This window comes from Bubalus kerabau, chromosome 16 (assembly GCF_029407905.1).
Source record: "Bubalus kerabau isolate K-KA32 ecotype Philippines breed swamp buffalo chromosome 16, PCC_UOA_SB_1v2, whole genome shotgun sequence".
Classification (NCBI taxonomy): domain Eukaryota; kingdom Metazoa; phylum Chordata; class Mammalia; order Artiodactyla; family Bovidae; genus Bubalus; species Bubalus kerabau.
This window is the reverse complement of record NC_073639.1, coordinates 58,027,308-58,052,543: the sequence shown is the minus strand read 5'-3', so window position 1 is coordinate 58,052,543 and position 25,236 is coordinate 58,027,308. Positions and strand designations below refer to the sequence as shown.

Sequence of the window (25,236 nt, the reverse complement as noted above, 5' to 3'; positions counted from 1 at the left end):
CAACTACAGATCAACTTTCTGTCCCTATGGATTTGCCTATTCTGGACATTTCATAAAAACAGAACCGTACAATTTGTGGCCTTTTGTACTTGGCTTCTTTCGCTTAGCATAGTTTTCAAGATTCATGCACATGGTAGTATGTATCAGTGTTTCATTTCTTTTTATGGCTGAAGATTTCATTATATAGATGGACCATATTTATTTATCCATTCATCAGTTGATGGACATTTAAGTTAATTCCCCTTTTTGGAGCTTACAAATAATGCTACTATGAACATTTATGCATGAGTTTTTACACGAACGTATCTTTTTCATTTTCTTGGGTATATACCTAGAAGTAGAAATGCTAGGTCATATGGTAATTGTTCAACGTATTGAGAAATTGCCAAACTGTTTTTCTAAAGCAGCTGCACCATTTTACTTTCCCACCAGCAGGATGTGAATATCCCAATTTTCTCCAGCCTCATCTTTTTGATTGTCAATTGGTTTGATTACAGCCATGCTAGTCGGATGAAGTGGCATCTCACTGTAATTTTAATTTGTACTTCCCTAGTGACCAGTGATACTGAACATCTTTTCATATCCTTACTGCCATTTGTGTATCGTCTTTGTAGAAATGGCTGTTCAAACCTTTTGCCCATTTTTTGTTGTCATTTTACAGATGAGTCATGAGTTAGAGAACTCTTATTTAAGATTCTAGATCCCTATCAGATATATGGTTTTCCCTATTATGCGGGTTGTCTTTTTTCAGTAGTGTCCTTTGATGCACAAAAGTTTTAAATTTTGATGAAGTTAATTTATCTTTTTTTCTTTTTGTCAGTTGTACTGCAGGTGTCCTTAAAAGCCACTGTCTAATCCAAGGTCACAAAAATTTACACCTATGTTTTCATATGACCCATAGTTTTAACTTTTATATTTAGGTCTTTGATCCATTTTGAGTTAATTCTCATAGATGGTAAGAGGTAGGGGTACAAATTCATCATTTGTGTTTAGATATCCAGTTGTTCCAGCACCATTTGTTGGAAAGACTATTCTTTCCTTATTGAGTTATCTTTACTAAAATCTTTTCAAGAAAAATTTCCAAAGTTTTCTCAATAACTGACTACACTCAGGCACACAATACGGAACTCAATGCAAAAAGTCCCCACTGTCATCTGCAGTCACTTTCACTTTATACACTAAAATTATTCTGGCTAACATATTGGATATTCACTATCTTAATTGTGGTGATGGTTTCATGGGTGTGTACATATGTCAAACTATAAAATTGTATACTTTAAATATGTGCAGTTTATTGTATGTCAATTATGCCTTAAGAAAGCTGTTTTTAAAAGAGATGAACTAAGGGCAAGTAAATGAAATAATTTTCTTTTCCTAATTATTTTTCAGGATCAGCTTCTCTGGTTGGCCCTAGGGGTACACTATCAACTAGGCACTCACAAAAACTTTTTATTTCTACATTTCTCTTAACTGAGTATTGTTTCAGAACACAATCAAACATTTAAATTTCAGATCTGTAAGGCAGGGACCATCATTACTATGAGATAAGTACTGAGAGCTGGAACTGTGTTTGACTTTTAAGGAAAAGTATTTTGAAGTCTCTTTCCAATGAGAACTGAGTGACTCAGTTTTCCTTTTCTGCATAAAATTTAAGCCCCACCTCCACCCCAATGGCACAAAGTTTCATTTCAGCAGAGACTTCATCTGTCTGTTCCCCTCCTATGCCTAGAACACTGTCCAACATACAATAGGCACTCAGTAAATATCTGTCAAAGAATGAAATAAAATCCCATTTAAATTATTACCACCTTTTCCTGGGGCCGTTTTGGACTGAGGGAGATGGCAGCTCTATTCCTCCCTCTAACATGACAAGTCCATCTCCAGAGGCACGTACTGTTTTCCTCAAATTTTATTATTCACCTTCTTATATTTGGAAAAACAAGGTGATGTGGCTTAGGAATCTCACTTCCAGGAAAAGAACTAAAAGGGTGTGTCAAAGATTATGCACAGGATCCACAAACTAGAAGCAATCAGATGAGAGCAGTTAGGGAAATTATCCCTAACTGAGGAAACAATCCATAGATTTTTAATGACAAGTCTGTGGTAACATGGAAAATGAAGTGTGAATTAGGAACTGGAAAGCACTATCACTGACTATGCTTACAAATTATATACAACTACCTGCTAGAAAACTTACTCCATAAGGGTAGGATGTTTGGGTTTGTTCTGTTCACTAGACAGTCCCTGGTATATGCAAGGTGTTTATTAACACTTGTTGAACGAATCAATGAAACGAAATATAAAACATACTTATGGAAACATACCTGAAGGGAATGAACACAGGTGGAAAATTATGTTCAAGTGGTGCAACTGTGGGTGTTCCTTCCACTTTCCCTCTATTTTCCAATTCTCCCTAAAGTTGTGATAAAACTTTCTCAGTTCAAAGGATGGTCACAGAAATCCCTCACCAGGCTCAGGCTGCTTCCTCCTCTGTCCTGCAACTAAGGAAGCATCCGGATTGGAGTAGGGATGTGCCTGCCTTCAGTCTGGGGAGGGGTATTTTACAGCGTTTGTGGCTCCAGCCAAGAGCTACTGCTGCTGCTGCTGCTGCTGCTGCTGCTAAGTCGCGTTCAACTCTGTGCGACCCCATAGACGGCAGCTCACCAGGCTCCTCCTTACCCGGGATTCTCCAGGGAAGAATATTGGAGTGGGTTGCCATTTCCTTCTCCACCAGCCAAGAGCTCCTGGGGTACCAAGTATTTAGGCTTTTCCCCCTGGTGGCTCAGATGGTAAAGAGTCCACCTGCAATGCAGAAGACTGGGGTTCGATCTCTGGGTCCCCGGGGGGGAGGGTGGGGGAAGATAGAGAAGGGAATGACTACCCACTCCAGATTTCCATAAACAGAGAAGCCTGGCGGGCTACCGTCCATGGGGTCGCAGAGAGTCCTACATGACTGAGCAACTAACTCTGCCCCACCCCCACCCCCGCACCCCGCAATACAGAAGGCGTCCGCTGCACCGCCCCCATTGGAGCCTGCACGAGTTTGAACTTCCAGTCGGACTACACTTTCTCCTAAGCTGCCCCCATCCTTAGCTTCCCTCCTCTCCGCCTGCAGTCACTTCTAGACATCCCACGGGGGTCGCATTGCCCGTCTAAGGGGTGTGTGTGTTGGGGGGGCAGGGTATCTTGTTCCCAATGGGGAGGTCACTCTCTGAGGGCTCTATCTCCCCTGAGCTTCATTGGTCCTCCCTGGACCTCCTCTTGGGGTCATTCGTCCCCTTAGAGTTCATCCCCCTTGAAGGGGGTCGCTCGCCCCTCTCCTCAGGGATCATTCGTTCCCAAGGAGGAGGTCACCTCAGCCCCCGGGCTCATTCCCCCTGAGAAGGTGTCTCGTCCTCCGGCCCCCCTGAGGCCGCAGGGTACTCGTACCCGAGGGTCAGGTCACGCCTTCCGCCCGGCCCCGTCCCCTCAGGGTCAGCGCCGCCTCCTTCCGGGCCCTCCCCACCGCGAACGGCGGTTCCAGGCGGGGCTCCCGGGCAGGGACGCGGCGGCGGGGCCGGCAACCGGGCCTAGAGCGCAGAGCCGGGCGGCGCGGCGGCGGCGCCATGGCGGGCTGCTGCGCGGTGCTGGGGGCCTTCCTGTTCGAGTACGACACGCCGCGCATAGTGCTCATCCGCAGCCGTAAAGTGGGGCTCATGAACCGCACGGTGCAGCTGCTCATCCTGGCCTACGTCATCGGGTGAGCGCGGCCGCGGGCATCCACCCCGCGGGGGTCCTGGGGTCAGGGCGTGGCCCGAAGGCCGGGAACTCCTCCTGGGTCCCGGCCGCGCACCTGCTCATCCTGGCCTAGGTCCTCGGCTGAGCCCCGCGAGCGCCCTCCAGGTGGGGTCCTGGGGACAGCGACCCGAAGCCTGTGACATATCCCCACTCCCCGAATCCTCCATCTACTCCACTCCACCCCCAGCCTCGAGGGGGACCGGCTCTGTCCCGGGTCTGGGTCCGGAGGCTGCTTTGATGATGTGTCTTGAAGGCAAAGCCTAGCTAGACCTTCATCCTCGCCATTCCTGCTTCTTGCCCTTCTGACTTGCTCCCTGATGGCCTTTGACGGGGGCTGGGAGGGCTTCGCCCTAAACCTCTCACTCTTTGCTCTTCACTTCCCATTCTGATGGTCAGCTGACAGAAGCCAAGTTTTGAGACTTCCACTTGGTTCCTTTGGGGTCTGTGGCTTCCTGTCCTTTCCTTTGAGCATCATGTGGTAACCCAAGATACCAGGTCACACTTTGAAAAATCACTTAAAGTTCATTTCCTTCATATTGTGGGGTTGTTGGAGTCTTTGGTATAGGCACCAGCCCTAACCTCATCATTTGCCATGCTGCCCTCTTTGCTTACCTGTCCTGCCACCATAAGTCCTTACCAAGTGCTTAACTTTAATTGATGTACCCATTACACTAAAATTAAACTCTAGCCAGGAGGTGGAAATTAATTTACCAACTGGGTCCGCCTTCATGGTCCACCTGGAGTGTCTACAGGTGCTGAGCTGACAGATGTTATCTGCTGCATCATTTTTGTTTGTTTGTTTGTTTTGTTTTGTTAAAAGGCCTAATACAGTGTTCCCCAAACTGCACATAGAGCCATTTGGGGATCTTTAAAATATACTGATTACCGGCTCTCAGACCCAGATCTTCTGATTGAAGTGCTGTCGAGTATGACCACCTCCCCAGGTGATTCTGATGTGCAGCAAAGTTTAGGAACCAGTGTCTTAGTGTTTCCCAAACGTATCTGATCATGAGAGACTCATCTGAGGAATTGTTTAACGGTAACAGGAATCCACCCCCCTCCACTGGGGTGGGGCTTGGAATCTGTTAACACTGCCTGAAAGAATCTACATGATCTGGCAGGTTTGGCTTCTACTATCTATCGGCACAGCAGCAGTAGGTACTGACAGTGTTCACTAAAATGGCTTTCCAGGTATGGAGTCTACATCACAACCACCTGGCCAGCCCCCAGGTTTGGACTCATTAAGTCACATAAAGTATCGTCACAACCAACCCAGTGATTGTGATGGACCCCTCAATTTTGAAACCCATTACTAATGGGTTGGGCTTCCCTCATAGCTCAGTTGGTAAAGAATCTGCCTGGAATGCAAGAGACCTGGGTTCGATTCATGGGTTGGGAAGATCCCTTGGAGAAGGAAATGGCAATCCACTTCAGTATTCTTGCCTGGAAAATCCCATGGACAGAGGAGCCTGGCGGGCTACAGTCCATGGGGTCTCAAGAGTCAGACACGACTTAGTGAGTAAACCATCACCGCTAATGGGTTCACTAAACTCACGGTGCTAGGTTGGACCTTTGGAATCAGAAATTGTCATGCAGCTTTTTCCTTTTGGCTTTTGCTGCTCGTAGGAGGATCAGTTTACACCTACTTTGGGGTATCTTAAAGTTCTAGACTACATACAGTCCATTGGCACTTGTACTGTATGGTAGCCAGAAGTCCCACGAGGCTGTTGAGCATTTGAAGTGTTCCTGCTCCGAATCGAAATGTGCTGTCACTGTAAAATGCACGCCAGGTTTCAAGGACATAGTACGAAAAAAAAGTTAAATATCACATTAACACATCTTATATTGATAATGTTAAGATATATTGGACATATTGAGTTACATAAAATATATCCTTAAAATTAATTTTACCTGTTTCTTTTTAGCATTGCTACTAGAAGTGTTTAAATTACATATATGACTTGTGTTGTATTTCTGTTGGGCAATGCAGCTTTTTTTAAAAATCAGTTTATTTTGGGCTGCACTGGGTCTTCACTGCTGCAACACCAGCTTTGTCTAGTTGCGGCAAGTGGGGGCTGTTCTGCGCTGCTGAGCTCGGGCTTCTCATTGTGGTTGCTTCTCTTATTGTGGAGCATGGGCTCTAGAGCACCGGCTCAGTAGTTGTGTTACACGGGCTTAGTTGCCCCGAGGCATGTGGAATCTACCCTGACCAGGGATTGAACCCATGTCCTTTGTGTTAACAGGCAGATTCTTAACCACTGGGCCACCAGTGAAGTTCCTGGGCAGTGTAGCTTTATAGGGTTCCTGTGGAGGGTTGTCTGCCTCTGTTATGAGGATTTTTTAAGCAGTAAATGCTTTGCTTTTATACGTCTTGCTGTGATCAAATCTGACTCAGGATCTGAATTTAGGGGATTTGGAAAAGAAAAAAAAGAAAAACACCATCTCTTAACTTCCTGATTCAGTTCCCCTTGGTGAAATTGTGATCTCTTTTCCAAATGTGATCAAAGGTAATTCTTCCTTCAAAAAGAGACTGAACACTTCTCAGTTATCTAATTGTGTTATCAGTCACAGGATGAGGTAATATTTATTTATATAGCGACTGCTGTGAAACCATCTGTTTCTGACTTCTGACAGCAACTCACTGTCCAGTAGGCTCTCCATATCTGCAATTTAAGAGACCTGTTTTATTTTATAGGTGGGTGTTTGTGTGGGAAAAGGGTTACCAGGAAACGGACTCTGTGGTCAGCTCAGTTACTGTGAAAGCCAAGGGCGTCACCATGACCAACACCTCTAAACTTGGATTCCGGATCTGGGATGTAGCTGATTACGTGATTCCAGCTCAGGTAAGCCTCCCACTGTGACTCTGTCTTTTAAAGCTCAGGCTTGTAGTTCGCTGCTTTCCCTTTGACTTTGCCCACCTGACTGGTGATTGGCATGCCCAGAGTGCTAAAGATCACCAGTGCCCACACTGATTGTTCTAGTCCAAGAAAGCAGTGTAGACAGGCCTCTTTTTGGCTTAGGGTCCAACAGGCAATATTCAGTCAGCTGTGTTTCTTCAGCCCTAAAACATGGCTGGCTTAAACATAGGAAGCTTTCCATATGGACATCTCGGTCTGTCTCAGGCCCTGAAAGGTGAAAAAGCATATGTTTTAAATCCTGGGAAAAGTGCAGGTGAAACTTTCACCTTTCCACATTTTATGATTTAACTTTATTGTTGTAAACCTGCAAGGTAAATCTTTTCAGTCATTAGAGTTGTTGTTGTTGAGTTGCGGAGTTGTGTCCAACTCTTTTGCGACCCCATGGACTGTAGCTCACCAGGCTCCTCTGTCCATGTGATTTCCCAGGCAAGAATTCTACAGTGGGTTGCCATTTCCTTTTCCAAGGGATCTTCCCTACCCAGGGATCTAACCCACATCTCTTGCATTGTAGGCAGATTCTTTACCACTGAGCCACCTGGGAAGCCCCAGCCATTAGAGACCCAAAGCCAAACAAGAAGGAAACAGACCTACCCACATGGGATTCCATCAGGAACAAAGGGAAGGGAAGAAGCTGACACAGCATCGTAGTCTTCCATATGTTAATCCACAAGCTCCAAGTTAAATATTGACTCTCTTTAACCATGATATGACTGTGATCCATAGCCAGTCCCCACATATCTTTCCAGATGGCCCCCATGCTCAGGTGACTGGGCTGGCCAGGTGCAGATAAGCTGCCAACTCTTGGCTCAGAGCAAGGACTTTAGAAACTCTTTTTTTTCTTCAAGTGTGTTCATTTTCCTTCTGCCTTCTCAAGGAAAGGGTCTAGGGGAATGCCCAGAGAGAAGTCAGAGCTAATGGAGCCATAAAGGTCAAATGGAACAGAGGATTTATAGTTTGCTGGAGGCAGCTGGTCCTGTAGGCGCCTGTCCCGACAGAGAGACCTCTGCTTCCTGCGAAGCCACAGCCTCATCGAGGCAGGTTCTAGGAATATCACGCTCAGCCTGTTTACTGAACACACAGAAGGATACAGCACCCTGCTTGTGACCCTCGGTGGAAGGGAAAATACAGCAACTTCGCCTTCCATCTCGGATCAGGGCTGGGGGCCACGTGAGTTCTGCAGGGTTCTCCTCACGAGCTCTCACGATACCCTTCTGCTTCTCCAAAGACAGAACACAAATATCTGTTTGCACCACATCTACTCAGCTCACCTCCAGACCGAAATTTCTCTAAACTTAAAGGAGATAAGAAATAGGAAACAAAAAGTAAATCTCACTGACTTGTTCAGGTCTAACTCAGGAGCGATGTGGGAGCAGTCTTCTGTAAACACCGAGCGAGCAATGTGTCTGTGTATAGAACACGGGAGCCTGACAGGGCACCTGACCTGGGCCTCCTGCCCCATCATCATGCCTCCCCCTCCGGCTATTTCCTCCACTCCTAACGTGCTTTGCTCCAGGCCTGTCCTTGAAAGGGGCTTCCCTGGTGGCTCAGACAGTAAAGCATCTGCCTACAGTGCAGGAGACCTGGGTTTGATCCCTGGGTTGGGAAGATCCCCTGGAGAAGGAAATGGCAACCCACTCCAGTACTCTTGCCTGGAAAATTCCATGGACTGAGGAGCCTGGTAGGCTACAGTCCATGGGGTCGCAAAGAGTCAGACACGACTGAGCGACTTCACATTCACGTGTCCTTGAAAGATGCTAACTGTTCCCAGAGCTTCCATCACCTTGTCAGACCTGGGGGTGGAGACATCTGGAAACTCTTTGGTCCCTGAGTTTCCTTGATGGCTCCCCGCACTGACTGCTCTTCCTGGAAGTGTGAACTGCTCAGAGCATTTCATTTTAGAGTATCAGTGGCCATTGTGGAAGGCCCAACTTGAATTTGCAGGACCTTTGTCTTTTATTCCATATACTAGAAGGTCACTACCCACTCTGGTGTTCTTGCCTGGAGAATCCCAGGGATGGAGGAGCCTGGTGGGCTGCCTTGGGAGGAGGAAACAGAACCTTCTCTAAGGGAGAAGTATCAGTGGCTAACCCTGATTGGGTCTTCTGTATAGTATGTTTGATGTATTTACTTTAGTTCCTGTTAGGAAAGAGAACCAGCCAAACTTGCGCTCTCATGTTTCTGGGCCTCTGAGGTAGTCCAGTTGGCAGAGGATATTCCAGGCACTTCTTGGCTCTTTCCCCTCAATAAGTCAAGCTTTATTAAGGAACTGTTTCAGAGTGTAGACATGTTTTATTTTTTTTTAATGGAGGTGAAATTCATGTATTGCATTATTAACCAGTTCAGAATGACAAATTCAGTGGCATTTAGCACATTCACAGGGATGTCCAACATCACCTCAATCTAGCTCCAGAACATTTTTATCAGTCTGAAAGAAAACCCCACACTCATTAAGTTATCACCTTCTCGTCCACCTTCCCCCACACCCCGACCCCCTTACAACCACTAACCTACTTTCTGTCTCTGGATTTGCCTCTTGTGTACGTTTCATATCGATGGGCTCACAGACTACGCGGGCTTTTGTATCTGACTTCTTGGATTCAGCGTCATATTCTGAAGTTCATCCACCTTGTAGCCATGTCAGTGCTTTGCTCCTTTGTATGGCTGAGTCATATTCCATTACAGGTGTGGACTGCAGTTTGTTTATCCATTCACCCATTAGACAATTTATTTATCCATTCACCCCTTGATAGATGCAGAGTTATTTCCACCTTTGGCCTGTTGTAAATGCTGCTGCTGTGAACACACGTGCAGGTGTTTGAGTCCCTGTTTCCAGTCGGTTATAAACTCTCATAGGCAAGAATGGGAGACCCTAAGATCAGTATTTAACTACTTCTGGTGTGGCATGTGGGAGAAGTGAAAGGTGCTGTCTTAATAATGTCCGACTCTCCTTGTGGCTCTGCCTGGCTCCCCTGAAGGTCACACGCAGCTCTGTCTCCCCTCTACCCTCTCTGCAGGAGGAAAATTCTGTCTTCATCATGACCAACATGGTCATCACCATGAATCAGACGCAAGGCCTCTGTCCTGAGGTAGGGAGCTTCCTGGAGAAGAGCCTTGGGCCTCATACCCCCCTCTCCATCCTTGTCCCTCAGTAGGTGGGGCCAGGCTGTGTGAAACCTGTTTTCACTGGTTCTTCCTCCTCCAGATCCCGGGTAAGACCACGGTGTGTGAAACTGATGCCAAGTGCACTGCCGGCTCTGCAGGCACCCACAGCAGCGGTAGGAATCTGTGACCGTGACCCCACAGGAGACGCTTAGTGGGGAGGGCAGCCTCCAGCCAGACTGCCTCCCCGTGGTGGGGGAGGGGCCCTCTCAGAGGGAGATCTCCGTGGTGGAGGAATCCCCCGCACCCCCCAGTGCCTTCACATGACCCAGACGGGGCTCCCGGGACCCTCTCGAAATTCATCTCTGTCCTTTGCACTCCAGAAACCATCCCAGATCTTGCCCTGTCCTGTGGCTCAGCATCACCCTGTGATCGGCAAAGCAGAGATGTGGCTAGGTCTCAGGCAGATCTTTTCCTCCAGTTTGAATCTCTGGACAGTGTAAATCCCAGGATTGGAATAGCTTGAGACTGACTGCATAGGATGCATGGCAGAGCTTCCACTCTGACTCACAAAGTAGAAAGTAGAAGACCCCCACAGACCTGGGTGCCCCTCTCCCCTGTAGGAGTCGCGACAGGGAGGTGCGTGTCGTTCAATAGGACCTTGAAGACATGTGAGGTAGCAGCCTGGTGCCCGGTGGAGGACGACACAGAAGTGCCAAAGTGAGTCCTACTCAAGGAACGCAAGTGTCCTCAAGGCTGGGTCTCGGTCTTGGGGGCGGCAAGCGGGAACTGGTTTTTGTGCTCTCGGTGTCAGCCTGTGCTGGCAGGCTTCCCTGGGCTGACGGTTCTCAACCATCAGTGGCGGATGGGCCACGGTGTTTATCACCCATGATAAGAGTGCAGATGACTTATTTCTATGTTAGAAATCTGTCAGTTGCAAGTAACTGACAGGAAACAGTTCTCAGGGCCTTAAGCGGGTATGTGCACACACACACACACACACACACACACACACATACATGCATGCTCACACACATGCATTCACAGTGGGGGCGGTTTATTGTTCAGCTAACCACAGAGATCCCAGCATGGCTAGATCTGGACCTCAGGGGACAGCGTCTGAGTCTCCACCTCTGGGCTCTGCTTTCTTCCATGTTAGCTTCATTCCCAGGACCCATGAAGTATCCCAGGTCTCCCTGCCCAGCTGTCCATAGAGGTTCTGTGTGTGCTCAGTCATGTCCGACTCTTTGCAACCCTATGGACTGTAGCCCACCAGGCTACTCTGTCCATGAGGATTCTCTAGGCAAGAGTACTGGAGTGGGTTGCCATGCCTTCCTCCCAGGGATCTTCCCAACCCAGGGATCAAACTTGTGTCTCTTGAGTCTCCTGCATTGGCAGACAGATTCTTTACCACTATGCCACCTGGAAAACCCATAGAGATTCTAGACCTGTCCGTCTTTACATCTTCAGCCACATCTGTCAACCCATCCAGTCCATTCCTGTGGTTGGGGGATGGATTTTGCTTATGACTTGGGCCTGGGTCACAGGCCTTCCTGGCTAGAGGTGAAGTCAGATCCACCCAGATGACACAGGCTGAGTGGATTCTAAAGGAAGCATGTTGTTCTGTTACCAGAAAAAAGGGGATCAGATGCTGGGCAGGAAGATTATTAATGTTCATGGACATGTATTTGATAAACTAGAGCAGGTTCAAGGTTGCCTTGAGTAACATTGAGTAACACAGCCTAACTGATCATCTGTGCTGTGAGTGGGTGGAGCTAGAGGTAACGCTTTTGGAGTCTGGAATCGCTAGCAACCTGGAGGCCTTCCTTACTCAGAATTTAGACTGAGGCCTAGATAAGCCCAGGGGAGCAGGTAACCAGGTGAACATCATCCTGGGTGTGTCTCAACACAAGACGGTGTTGAGATCTGCAGGTTGCTGAGGGCAGCAGCTCTGGCTACGGAAGGGAATTCCACAAGACAAGGAATCCTAGCATTCTGGGGCTGGAAAGGACCTTATGGAGCTGGTGGCCACGTGTGGCTACTGAGTGCTTGAAATGCAGCCTGGGGGACTTACCTGGTGAGTAGGTGGTTAAGACTCCGTGCTATCAATGCAGGGGCCATGGGTTCCATCACGGCCAGGAAATTAACATGCTGCATGCCTAGGAAAGAAAGGAAGGAGGAAATGCAGCTGGGTCCAAAATGAGCTCTCAGGGTAAAATACACTCCAGGTTCTGCATACTTTAAATTATTTAAGAAAAGGATATGTAATATCTAATTAGGGCTTCCCAGATGGCTCAGCAGTAAAGAATCCACCTGCAATGCAGGAGATGTCGGTTACATCCTTGGGTCAGGAAGACCCCCTAGAGAAAGAAATGGCAACCCATTCCAGTATTCTTGCCTGGGAAATACAGTGGACAGAGGAGCCTGGTGGGGTACAGTCCATGGGGTCACAAGAGTCAGACACAACTTAGCGACCAAATCACAGTATCTCATTAATAATATTCTTTGTTGTTTACGTGTTGGAATATTATTTTAGACATATTGAGTTATTATAGAAAAGTTCATTTCACTTGTTACTTTTTAATGTGACTGTCAGGAAACTTAAATTACAACACAGTTTGTGTCTTGATCCCTGGGTTGGGAAGATCCCCTGGAGAAGGGAATGGCACCCCACTCCAGTATTCTTGCCTGGAGAATTCCATGGACAGAGGAGCCTGGCAGGGTACAGTCCATGGGGTTGCAGAGAGTCAGACACAGCTGAGCGACTAACACTTTGTGTCTCACAGTATATTTTCACTGCAGAGCACTATTATAGATGGCATCAGTGTAGGATGGTTTTTAAGTGTTTACTGATAACATGAAATAACACTGAGTCACATGGAGAGAAAGGCATTCCCGTCTTCACTCTTATTCAGCCCTGAGCCGATGTCAAGGAGGAGGTGCTGGTCAGGAGTCTGTATCCCTCACTGATTTCCATTTCTCACCAAGAACAAGCCCCAGGCTCAGTACACGACAAAATGGGAACCACGGTTTGTAATGACATTGTTCTGACTTAGTTATATGTATTTGAATGATGACCTCTGACTTGTGGCAAATGATATTTTTTTATAGTCATGATGGAAAGTTTTATTTTGAAATGAATGTCAATTAAAAAAAAAAGTGAGTTGAGGGATTCTCTGGTGGTCCAGTGGCTGACTCTGCACTTACGCTGCAGGGGGCACAGGTTCAATCCTTGGTTGAGGAACAGAGATTCTGCATGCCAGGTGATGCAGCCAAAAAAAAAAAAAAAAATCGACCAGGGTCGGGGGGCCTCCTCCACCGAGGGGTCACTTCACAGTGCCACATCCCCCTGTAGAAATGCTCTAAGGCAGAGTACCCGCCCCCCATCCCGGGACAGAGTCTGCTCCTGCCTCAGCAGGGGCTGACGTGGCACTTCCGGGAAGAGGTGGTGCAGCAGCAGTCACGCGCCACATGCCGTTTCCAGCCTCTAGGTGAACTCGCCTTTGCTTTCACTTGTTAAACCAGATCTGTTGCGGACACCTGAGGTAAGCCCTGAAACCCAGCACCTGCCGGACCCAGTGATTGCTAGGGAGGCCAGGAGGCCCTGCCCCTCCCACCCATGTCGGTAGCTGTTCCTCAGGTTCTTAAATTCCCATGGCCTCAAGGAAAAGGCCGTGCCCTTCTGTGCTTGGAAGAAACTAGAAACCTTGGTTTACTGTCTCCTCTCTTGACCTAGTGTTTGTGCAGAGGAGAGTAGCAAAAAAAAAAAACCCATGAGAAACGTTTTACTTTTTTCTTGGCAAAGTGATATTGTAAGACACACGTGTGTCTGCTGCTTAAAAATATTACCTAGGTATATTAGGAGTGTACATATGTTTGTACTTTTATTAACAATATGTTATCATTTTTTTCAGGCCTGCTTTTTTAAAGGCTGCAGAAAACTTCACTCTTTTGGTTAAGAACAACATCTGGTATCCCAAATTTAACTTCAGCAAGTAAGTGGCGACCAGCCGTGTGAGTTCACCAATGTCTTGGAGAAACTTCTGGCTCTTCTTTGAGGTTTTCCTCGCTCCTATTTTCTGCTTCCTCCTGACTTTAGGAGGAATATCCTTCCCAACATCACCACCGCCTACCTCAAAACGTGCATTTATGATGCGAAAACAGATCCCTTCTGCCCTATATTCCAACTTGGAAAAATTGTGGAGAGCGCAGGGCACAGCTTCCAGGACATAGCCATTGAGGTGGGTGCAGGTCTTGGCTTTTCTTTAAAAAAAAAAAAAAATTATGTATTTATTTATTTGGCTGTACTAGGTCTTAGTTGTGGCTTCCCTGGTGGCTCAGCTGGTAAAGAATCCGCCTGCAATGTAGGAGACCCGGGTTTGATCCCTGAGTGGGGAAGATCCCCCAGAGGAGGGCATAGCAACCCACTCCAGTATTCTTGCCTGGAGAATCTCATGGACAGAGTAGCCTGGCGGGCTACAGTCCATGGGGTCGCAAAGAGTCGGACACGACTGAAGCGGCTTAGCATGCACACACGGTCTTAGTTGGAGTGCATGGGATCTACACTGTGGCATTCGGGGTCCTTAGCTGCCTCATGCAGGGTTTTAGTTGCGGCATGTGGGACCTAGTTCTCTGATTAGGGATTGAACCCAGGCCTCCAGCTTTGGGAGTGGAGAGTCTTGGCCACTGAACCACCAGGGAAGTCCCAGTCCTGGCTGTTCTAGCACGACCTTTGACACATCACCTTCTAGAACGGGCTCTGCTCGCACCCCACAGGGAGGCATCATGGGCATCCAGATCAAGTGGAACTGCAACCTGGACAGGGCCGCCTCCTTCTGCCTGCCCAGGTATTCCTTCCGCCGCCTGGACACCCGCGACGTGGCCCACAACGTATCCCCAGGCTACAATTTCAGGTGGGTGCGAGCTTGGGCCCCATGCCTCATGTGTTGGGGGTGATGGCAACTGGATCACTCCCCAGTGGGGGCCTCCACGCCCACCCAAGACCAAGGGCAGGAGGGGAGGCATGCTCCAGGGAGAGTGGTCCAAGCAGGGCCTCGCCCCTGTGGCATTCCAACCCGTGAGAGCCCTCCCTGCCTTTTCTTGCCTCCAGGAGAGTCTGCCTGCTTTAGCTTTCCCAGACCAGCCTCCACCAGGACCGTGCCATTAATTCTGAGGAGTGGCTGAGTCTGTGGTCCTCCAGTCCAAAGGCCTCTGGGGCCTGACTCGTGAATTGGCTTCTTAGGTGATCTGGCCCCTAGAATCTCCAAGGAGCAGGGATACAGGTTTTCGTCTCAGGAAAGGCCTTTGCTGGTACATCCACGTGGGAAGTGCTGTGCGTTTGTTTCCCATGACTGCCCTAACAAATGACGACAGACTGGCTGGCTCCAAGTGGCAGGACTCTATCTTCTCACAGTTCTGGAGAACAGAAGCCGCAGATCAGTGTATCTGCAGGCCAGGCTCCTGTATGTACAGGCCAGTGTATCTCCTGGCCTCTTCCTGCTTCTGATGGCTCCTGACAACCCTTGGTGGTCCCTGGCTTACAGATGCATCGCTCCAGTCTCTGCCTCTGTCATCCCATGGCCTCCTCCTTTCTGTGTCTGTGTCCCTGTGTGTCCTTCGTCTTTTATAAGGACACCAGTTGTATAGGATTTGGGGTCCACCCCAATCCAGTATGACCTCATCTTAACTGTGATTACATCTGCAGAGACCCTATTTGTAAGTAAGGTCGCACCCACAGGTTCTAGGTAGACATGAACTTGGGGGACAGTATTCAAACCAGTGCAGCTGGTAATCTGAGGAGAGGGCTGAGGGACCAGTCACTTTTTGGCTAACAATTGTCACTTCCTTGACCCAATGAAATCTGCACCACGTACATTTTCATGCCGTCTTTGTTGCATTTTCCACACCAAAACCAAGCACCAGGAAGGACCACCTGAGCAGGCTGTGCTGTTGTTTGCTAAGTCGTTTCAGTCATGTCCGACTCTTTGTGACCCTGTGGACTGTATAGCCTGCCGGGCTCCTCTGTCTGTGGAATTCTCCAAGCAAGAATGAAGAATGGTGCTCTTGTCCTGCACTTATCGCCCTCTAGTGGTGATGAAGTGAAGTGACGTGAAAGTCGCTCAGTCCTGTCCTCTTTGGGACCCATGGACTAGAAAGTCCATGGACTTCTCCAGGCCAGAATACTGGAGTGGGTAGCCTTTCTTCTCCAGAGGATCTTCCCAACCCAGTGATAGAACCCAGGTCTCCCGATTTCAGGCAGATTCTTTACCAGCTGAGCCACAAGGGAAGCCCAAGAATACTGGAGTAGGTAGCCTATCCCTTCTCTAGTGGATCTTCCTGACCCAGGAATCTAACCGGGGTCTCCTGCAGTGCAGGCGGATTCTTTGCCAACCGAGCTATCAGAGAAGCCTAGTGATGATGAGTGGAATCAAATGCACACAGGATCTGTTGTCCTTTTGAACCATCTGGTTCACTGATTAGAAGGGAAGATACTTACATTTTTTCCTAATAAGGAAGTCTGATTTGCACTGCTCTATCTCTGTGGTTACACAGTTCTTGTAGAAACCACTGTGGAAAAACCTCCAGCTTGGGCTGGAACCCCAGAACAGAGAAAAGTCCTCACAAGGACACCTGTCAGCATTAGTCCCACCTGAGTTCCCCAGGCCTGGACCACGGCATGGAAGTTGGGGGCCAGACAGATCTCAGGCCACAGCTTAGGCTCCTGGTGGATCCCCTGTGTAACATGGGCAGCAAATGGTAAAAATCTCAGTGGTTCTCCCCACAACGTTCCCTCTCTCGTTCTTTTTAAATGGCTTTATTGAGATATAGTTCATATTCTACACAGTTCACTCATTTAAAGTAGAATTCAGAGGGGTTTTTTTTAAAGCATATTCATATTCAGAGTTGTGCGATGATTACTGCAATTTTAGAATGTTTTCATCACCTCAGAAAGAAACCCCAGCCTCTTAAGCTTTCACCGCTCTATCCTTCCATCTACCTCAGCCCCTGGCAACCAGTAATCTACCTAATTTACCAATTCTTGAATTTCATAGGAATGGACTCATATCATAGGTGGCCTTCTGTGACTGGCTTCTTTCACTTAGCATCATTTTTTTCCAGGCTCATCCATGTTGTAGCATTTATCAGTACCTCTCTTTTTATGGCTAAATAATATTCCACTGTGTGGACATACCACATTTTTTTTTCATCTACTCTTCCTACTGATGGGTCAAAGGTTCTTTAATTTAAAAAAAAAGGTCCAATGCTGATGCTGTCTGTCCCACCCACAAAGCAGTCTTCATGATTGCTGCTGCCTGGCCACCTTTTATTAGCGGCCACGGTCTCCTTACTCAGAGAGGCAGGGGGCTCAGCAGTGTCAGGAATGACTTTCAGAGGAGGAAGTTCTGGTTTTAAGTCGTAGCAGGTGACAGAGATGACAGAGGGGAGATCTCTTTGTGTGCCCTTCTGCCTGCATTCCAGGCATTCTGCACTGTGGGCCCAGGCACCCTCCTCCTCAGCAGGCCAGCCCTTCTCCCACATGGCTCACATTAGCCAGGAAAGGCCTTGAGGAGCTAGAAGACGTGAAGTGAAGTGAAGTTGCTCAGTTGTGTCCGACTCTTTGCGACCCTATGGACTGTAGTCTACCAGGCTCCTCCATCCATGGGATTTTCCAGGTAAGAATACTAGAGTGTGGTCTATATAGCATGCAGGCATGAGTGAATCCTTAGCTCGTGCCAACTCCGCCAGGGCCTCAGCAGTTCACTCTGACAACCCTTGCCAGGATCCAGATGCTGTCTCAGGCCGCCTGTGCCTTTGCACTGTAACCTGGCCTTCTCTCCACAGGTTTGCCAAGTACTACAGCGACCTGAACGGTGCTGAGCGCCGCACGCTCATCAAAGCCTATGGCATCCGCTTTGACATCATCGTGTTTGGAAAGGTAGCCTGGCCACTGGCTCCCCTTGTTCAGAGCCCACTAGTCTTCTTCTGGGTTGGTTGGGGGGCAGAGGGCCCACTCTCTACCTGCATCACAACTTTTTCTTTTTCTCCTATCACTCGCAGGCTGGGAAATTTGACATCATCCCCACCATGATCAACATTGGTTCTGGCTTGGCGCTCTTGGGGGTGGTGAGTGGCTCATTTAGACTTTCCAGTTACTCATCCCCACCCCCCACCCTGCCCCAGGGTTGCAGCCCTCCCAGCAGTGGCTAGCACAGCAAGTTGAGACTCTCCACTGCCACCCCGGTCCTTCCCCACGACCCCAGACTTGTTTCTAGACTCAGCCCTCCAGCCTTGTTTCCCTTTCCCCATCCTGCTGCCTCCACATGCCATTCTCTAAGACCATGCCCCTTGGGGCCTAATCGTTTCCCCCGAGAGATGGGGGAGCCTTTCCTTTCCTTGGAGGATCCCAGGTGTCATGGGAAGGGGCACACACAGAAGAGCAGAGACCACAGCAACTTGGCTCATTCTTTCTCGCCCTGCGCCACGTTCAGGCGACAGTGCTGTGTGACGTCATAGTCCTCTACTGCATGAAGAAGAGATACTACTATCGCGAGAAGAAATATAAATACGTGGAAGACTATGAGCAGGTAGGCCGCCTCCTGAACTCCCAGCAGGCAGGCCAAAGCACCTGACCTCACCTGCCTCTTGTACCAGTGGTGAGAACCCAGCACATTTAGGTGTATTGTCCACCCAGGCAGTCACACACCACTCTCATCATCCACTCCATTTCTGGACCATCCGTACTAACATTTGCTTCATACTTTTCTTCAGATGGACTCACCCTTTAAAATCTAGCATCATTTTAAACAGTGACGTCTCAGGCTAGTTAGGGCTTCCCTGGTAGCTCAGCTGGTAAAGAATCCACCTGCAATGCAGGAGACCTAGGTTTGATCCCTGGGTTGGGAAGATCTCCTGGAGGAGGGCATGGCAACCCACTCCAATATTCTTGCCTGGAGAATCCCCATGGACAGAGGACCCTGGCGGGCTACAGTTCATGGGGTTGCAAAGAGTCGACTGAGCGACTAAGCACAGGTTATTTATGAGAATGTAGCATGACGAAATCTGTATCCACACTCTACTTAAATTTGACTTGTAGCGCAAGAAAGGTTGGGTACCTCTAGGATCTGCCTGAGTACTTTCAGTTGTGGAGGGTCATCCAGATGTCCTCGGGGAACGTGCCCAACCCTCCTTTGTCCCAAATGGTCTAGGCTTGCCTGTAGGCAGCAACTGGTGGGTGCACACATATCCATAAGCACATCAACTGACAACAGGCATGTTGCTCTTTGTAGGGTCTTGGTAATCAGATGGACCAATGATGCCCACCCCTCACCTGGGCTCTCCACAGGCCTCATCAGAGCACAGCGAGGAAGGAGAAAAGGCTGCCACGTCATCCCAGAGAAAGTTCCAGATTCTGAGTTATCTCCAGAAGCACTGCAGGGTTGCCCAGCTGCTCCTGCGTTCTCTGTGTAGGGTTTGTGCAGTAAACCACTCTGCACAGTGGCAGCCAGCTCACCTCTGCCGTGCCTTCAGTTCAGCATCACTGGGCTGAGCTCCGGCCCAAGGCCAGTGATGCAGCAATGGCTGCATGGGGGCCGTCTCCAAGGCTGGCTTTCCTCAGAATCTTCCATCTCTAGCCCCCTGGGAGACCAGGCCGGTCCTCCAAGGCCCGACAGCTCCATTAAGCACTTTATGAGGAAGGCAGGACCCCGGGTATGGTCGTAGCTCTTTAGCACTCTGGGCCACTGTTCCTCTTCCCCGACCGAGGCTTCAACCCCACACTCGTGGGGCGGAGCCAGCGTTTTTCCTTTGTGAAGAGCTACACTAAGATGACTGAGGACCAAACATTAAAACAATTGACTTTCTTAATCTCTGTGTGGTTTCACAGCATGGGCTAGAACTTTCCTTCCTTCCCTTTTATTTCAACCAGTAAATCCACCTGTTACCCCAGCTCACTGTGTTCAGAAAGGTTCCTGAAACAAGTCTATTGCTGGAGCTTATTTTTTTTTTTCCCCCTACTTTAACCTTCTCTTAAAAGCCTAAGAAGTCTGGTTCTTCATTAGCTTATGTTCCTATGGAGTTTACAGGATTTTTTTTCCAGTGGTGTCTTACCTGTGCTTACATTTTACATAAAAGTGTGGGTGTATACTACAGGGAACACAGTTTTAGGGGACACGAAGTTGGCTTATGCTCCCTCCCCATTTGCCTTCCAGAAGCCTTGAACCAAAAGCAGCACCAGCTCCATCTACCTTGCCACCGGTTTGAAATGTTAATGAAGCTATTTCTGGCCTGGCCTTCACACCGACTTCATTCTGCATCAGGTGTTCAGCGTCTCCTTAAAGGAAGCAGCCCGCCCCTCCGCCTTGTCAGGAATTCATTTCCAACTGTTAAAGGGAACATTTATTTTAGAAGTGCTCTGCTTCTGTGGGGTAAATGACAACCTGGGCTTTTCTTGCTTTGGGAGGGAAAGAAAAAGTTTACCAACCCCTTTGAAAAAGTTTTGGTTCAAGCTACCTTCTCCCACCAGCCATGGGACACAGTGTGGATCTTAGTTCCCTGACCAGGGATCAAACCTACGCCCCCTGCATTGAAAGACAGATTCTTAACCACTGGACCACCAGGGAAGTTCCTTGAGCTACTGTTTTTGAAAAATGCCTGCTTGAATACACAGGTCCCATGGAGCTGGACTGTTTAGGAAAAGTTTATTCTCTTGCAGGCTAAGGAGTCATGGTTGCTGGAGTGGGAGAGACTTCTTATGCCCCCCCCTTTCTAAAGATGGGGTGAGGGCTGGGGCACTGATCTTGAACTCGCCAGAACTGCCTTGTGTTCTGCTAACAGCCCCGCTTGTTGGCACTCCTTGGCACTGCCTCTTAAGTAGAGCTTTTTCAGCCTTGCATCTATGGATGACCTTCCAGGAGACTCTGAAACCCCTAAAACTCTGCAAAGTTAGGCACCTGTGGGCATTTCTTCTCGCTTTCATCAGATTCTCTGTGGGGGGAGGGGAGCCTTTAAATAGCAACAGCTGCTCTTGACTCGAAGGCCAGTATTTCAGGGCTGTTATTTCTGCAATAACGGAACAGGAGTCTTTCAGACTTCATCCACTGTCCCCTGATAACAGAGAACTGAAGTTCAAAGCCAGTAACGCAGTGCCGTGGGCTGGATTCACATTTGAAGTGCAGGGAACCTTCAGCCCACAGTCTGGAGAAAGCAGCAGTTCTAAAACAGTCTCCAGACGTCATGAAAACTGGCAACCATCAAGGCTCTGCAGAACACTGAATTGGTTGATAAATTTGGAGCCTTTTCTGAGCCTGTTTACAGATGATGACCCGTAAAATGGGCTCAATACCCAGCTTATGCGGTGGAGTGTCACGCAGTATGACTGCCCACAAGATGTATTCAGTGTGTGATTAAAACTGCTCCCATAGCGGCTCACCTGTTTGGGCTCCACCAGAAGACTATCTGGCAGTGAGCTGCCTCAGAGCAGTGCGTTGCAAACATCAGCATCAAGTGAGTCACCTGGGGCCCTGTTTGAATGGGGCCTGTGAATCTGAATTGCTAAGCCACTCCCAGGTGACGCTGGTACTGCTGACGTGGGGACCACCCTCTCAGTAGGGAGGTACTCTCATGCTCAGTCGTGTCCAACTCTTTTTGACCCCATGGACTGTGGCCCACCAGGCTCCTCTGTCCATGCGATTTTCCAGGCAAGAATATTGGAACGGGTTGCCACTTCCTACTCCAGGAGATCGTCTGGATCCAGAGATCGAATCCTCATCTCCTGTGTCTCTGCATTGGCAGGTGGATTCTTTACCACTGCACCACCAAGATGACCCAGCGAGGTACTAGGACATGCTTAAATTAGGGACTTGCTGAGTACATCAGCCCTGACTCGGGCATTCAACTTTGCTGCCAGCCTAAAGAAGGCAAACAGACATGAGGACAGGCGACCTCAAGACCACTGACTTAAAACAACCAAAAAAAAAAAATCCCCAAGAGGCCCAGACTTTGCACCATTTTGCTGTTTATTTCAAGTTTACAGAGAAGCTTAAACATTTGTGGAAAAACACTGAAGGCTTATTTTTTCTTAAGTTCATGTACTTTTCAGTGATAAATACACAGTATTTAACTTTGTACACCTGATAAAAGGAAAATGCATAGTAGAAAGGATCAGGAATAAAACAGAAGCATCGGGCATGAAATCAACCACAGAATAGAAAAGTCAGTAGTCCCATGAAACTCAGCCTGTAAAGCTGGAGAGAAGATTGAAATCAACGACCTTGAAACCTTCCCTAGCACCTTGGAAGCGAGTGGAGGTCTTGGTTCTTCCCCCTGGTGACAAGAAGCTCCCCTTTGGAAGATGGGTGAGAGCGACAGGTGGAGCCTATGTGTCTAAATTGCACAGTTCTTCGCCTCGTCCTGAAAGGCTTGGAGGACGAGAGCCCTAGCTTATGAGAAAGGCCAGACCAGCGGGTAGATGGCCTCTCCGGCCCCAGGTGCCAGCAAGGGGCTAGATAAGGCTTTGTGGGAGCCACTGGCCAGGCTGTGGAACAGACGGGGAAGTGAAACAGGGTGGAAGAAAGATGGATAGAGAACATGTGCTTCTTCAAGGCCACAGGTGCAGGCCACTGCTTGCTTAAAAATTGGTCCCACAGATGAGCCAGTAATGGAAGAGAAGGATAGGCATCCTTTTTTGCTTACCTAGAAAAGTTGCTCATATCAGCTTCTGCCCTTTCCTGACAGAGTTGGGTTTGGGGGGAAAAATCAATGTTTGTGCTCTAAGGAGTGTAGACAAACCCCAAGAGTCTGCGCTCCAAGTAGCTCTAATGCTTTTTGTTACAGCCCTCTCTGCTTATCCTTTGCTCAGTGGGGTGGTTCTTTTCCACAGCTTTCTTTGGTGTGTCTTAGTGTTAAAAAAAAAAAAAAAATAGTAATGAACATGGGCCTCCCCCAACCCACCTGCCTGAACAGTTCAGTGCCGTCTGATCGCTGGCTTTCCACATGTGAAATCTTCGACGGAGAGTTTCATGGTGGGAGAAATGGCATCGCCGATGCAGTTGTGTAAACACAGGAGGAGTTCTGCAGAGGCTCTGCATGCTGCCAGCCCCCGCCCCTCCAGGCGAGCACCCCCACTGCCAGGTCAGCGTCCACATGGACTAAGATGAAGAGCCGGCTGACTTGAACCACTGCAAGGTGCTTATTGCAAACTAACCAGACCCATTTGTTCCCAGGAGGGGTGGAGCCTGTAGATTTAAACAAGCACAGGAGGAAGAAGTACTGGATTACAGAAATAAAGAAAGCAGGCCAGAGGACCCTCCATCAGATGGGTGTCCTTGGCTTTAGGAAACCAGCCTTCTCTAACTCTGTACTGCTTATAAAGTAGAAGAGTCTGGCTAAATGACAGTCAAGAGCTTACGAAGATCTGTGGAAGCTCTGTGAACGTACTTGGCAGCAGACACAAGACCTGCTGCTCTGTCTCTGCAGAAAGTGCCCCTTTCAACAGGGATCAGCCAGAAGCTACAGGAGAGCTCATGCTTCTGATCCTGATTACCGACACTATTTTCCTCAAGGCAGATTCCACAAAGCACTGGGAATCCCCCAGGCCAAGTCCTTCCAATTTTCCTCCCTCTTGAACTTCACAGTTACCCACACAGGACTCTGGAAGAAGTCACACTTGAACTGCAACCAAACTTCCCAATGTTAGTTGGAAGTCAAAAACGTAAACTTTTTTCTTTCTGGACTGCTGGCTACAAAAGGGGACTTCCTGTGCCAAGCTCTGGTTGTCTTGGACCCAAGGACTGCTCTAGGTTTCAAGAATCTTCTCTAAAAGGGTATCCTATAGTTATTGTTTAGATCCTAACAGAGCTTTGCCAATAAGGATGATCATTTATGCCTCAGCTGAATGAAAGTACTTCCTAACTAGCCCTCCACAAACTGGATAACTGTTTGTTTCACTGACTACAACAATCAGCTACTGCTGAAAAAGAAAACAGAATCTTAGCAGCCTCTAGAATACACAGGTTATAAGCAAGCTGAGCTGCTAATATACAGGATAGATGTCATTGGCGCTAACTCTGATCATACACCTGAAGCCATGGAATAGCTCCTGGAAGCTCGAAATGATTTCTGAACTGCTCAAGAGTTCAGACTAGTTAGAAAATTGAAAGTATTTGTTGTTGTTGTTTACTCTTAAGCCATGTAATGTACATGGAAGTGTAGGATTTAATTTCACCCTGAAGTTTCTGTAATTTAACAAGAGATTGACTAGAGCCCCTTCAACTATTTAAGAAAAGTTTCAGCTCTGAGCGGCTGTCATAAACACACTCGTTCGAACAGTCCTTGAGAGGAGATGTCCCACCATAACCACCAAATGCCCTTCTGGGAATGCAAAATCCGTACCCCCGCCCCCCCACCCAAGCTCTTATGTATCAAGCCCTTTCCATTTTCCTGATTACAGCTCTACTCATTAAAAAGATTTATAGTCCTTCTTAGGAATAAGTTGCGTCGAATCAGGCTGCAGCTACTGAGGGCTAGCCCTGTCCTGACTCCATGAATCCACATTCTAGAACGTGCCACGATTTGGGGTTTTGCACGAAGTCACACCTGCTCTTCCTCTCCCTTTCAAATGCAGCCAAGTGTGGCCTCGGACCACACCACCAGAGTTTCCCGCCAGTTCTTCCCGATGTTCAAACCTCACACACATTCAGTTGGTATCTCTTGACACCATTCTGAGTTCACAAGGAAGGATTTTTGGCATAAAAACGTCTTAAAAAGCAATTGTCCCCCAATGCACGAGGCTTTGGGTCTGCAACTCCTCACACCTGCCCATTCAGCCAGCCAGCGGCCAAAGTCGATGTCATGGAGTCGTCTTTTTTTTTTTTTGTCCCCTTTAAAACAAGAAAGAAATCAAACAAACTAAAAACAAAACAACCAGAGATGACTGTCAAGGCTCTACACACGTGCTCGGTTTCCCGTAGGACATGCTGCTATGGAAACACAGGGCGCCGCCAGCAGAGGTGAGACGTGCATGCGCAGTCGCGGTCCGGCGCTACTCCATCACCTCGTCCGGCCGCGCAGGCTGAGTGTGCTCTAGGGAGCTGGGGCCTGGGACCCCCCAACTCTCCACGCCAGGGCCGCCTTTCATGAGAGCACTTCCTCCTCCCCTACGGGGGCCGGTTCGGGGCCCTGGAGGCTGTCTTCGCTGCCTTGCTTCCTGCTCACCGAACAAAAAAAACCCACATTAAGTCCTGGGGCGACGCGGACAGGGCCCTGAACCATTGTCTCTGGCAGTCCTGCACTGCCTGGACCATTATTTACTTCCGTTTTTAGAGTCTCTCCCCCTTTTTTCTTGCTTATGTGAAAGTTTCAGAGGAGACCTTGCATCCCTTTGGTAAATGGAAAACCAGCATCATGTGCCAGGAATATAAACTATAAACATAGATGCGAACCTATG

General features: G+C 48.4%; 2 protein-coding genes across 8 annotated transcripts in view; one reads left to right on the top strand and one right to left on the bottom strand.

Moving 5' to 3' along the window:
- The first annotated feature begins 3,505 nt into the window (after positions 1 to 3,505).
- Positions 3,506 to 21,422, top strand: P2RX4 (purinergic receptor P2X 4). Of its 3 annotated transcripts, XR_008703654.1 has the most exons (13): positions 3,506 to 3,739; positions 6,473 to 6,620; positions 9,710 to 9,781; positions 9,898 to 9,970; positions 10,418 to 10,514; positions 13,709 to 13,789; positions 13,894 to 14,035; positions 14,571 to 14,707; positions 17,637 to 17,730; positions 17,853 to 17,918; positions 18,284 to 18,379; positions 19,082 to 19,502; positions 20,003 to 21,422. XR_008703654.1 is itself a non-coding variant. In XM_055550967.1 (12 exons), exons 1-12 carry the CDS (start codon positions 3,606 to 3,608, stop codon positions 20,009 to 20,011), a joined length of 1,149 nt encoding a protein of 382 aa, XP_055406942.1. In that variant the 5' UTR covers positions 3,506 to 3,605; the 3' UTR covers positions 20,012 to 21,422. The 3 variants fall into 3 exon arrangements, 2 of the variants coding, with proteins under 2 accessions (XP_055406942.1, XP_055406941.1); XM_055550967.1 differs by lacking the exon at positions 19,082 to 19,502; XM_055550966.1 differs by lacking the exon at positions 20,003 to 21,422 and having other exon boundaries at positions 19,082 to 19,654.
- Positions 21,423 to 21,790: 368 nt separating this feature from the next.
- CAMKK2 (calcium/calmodulin dependent protein kinase kinase 2) overlaps positions 21,791 to 25,236 on the bottom strand; it is a 52,195-nt gene continuing 48,749 nt past the window's right edge. For all 5 annotated transcript variants that reach the window (XM_055550959.1, XM_055550962.1, XM_055550961.1 and 2 more), the window contains one exon: positions 21,791 to 24,996. In XM_055550959.1, the coding sequence (XP_055406934.1) occupies positions 24,832 to 24,996 (165 nt within the window). In that variant the 3' untranslated portion in view covers positions 21,791 to 24,831. The remainder of the gene's footprint in view (positions 24,997 to 25,236) is intronic.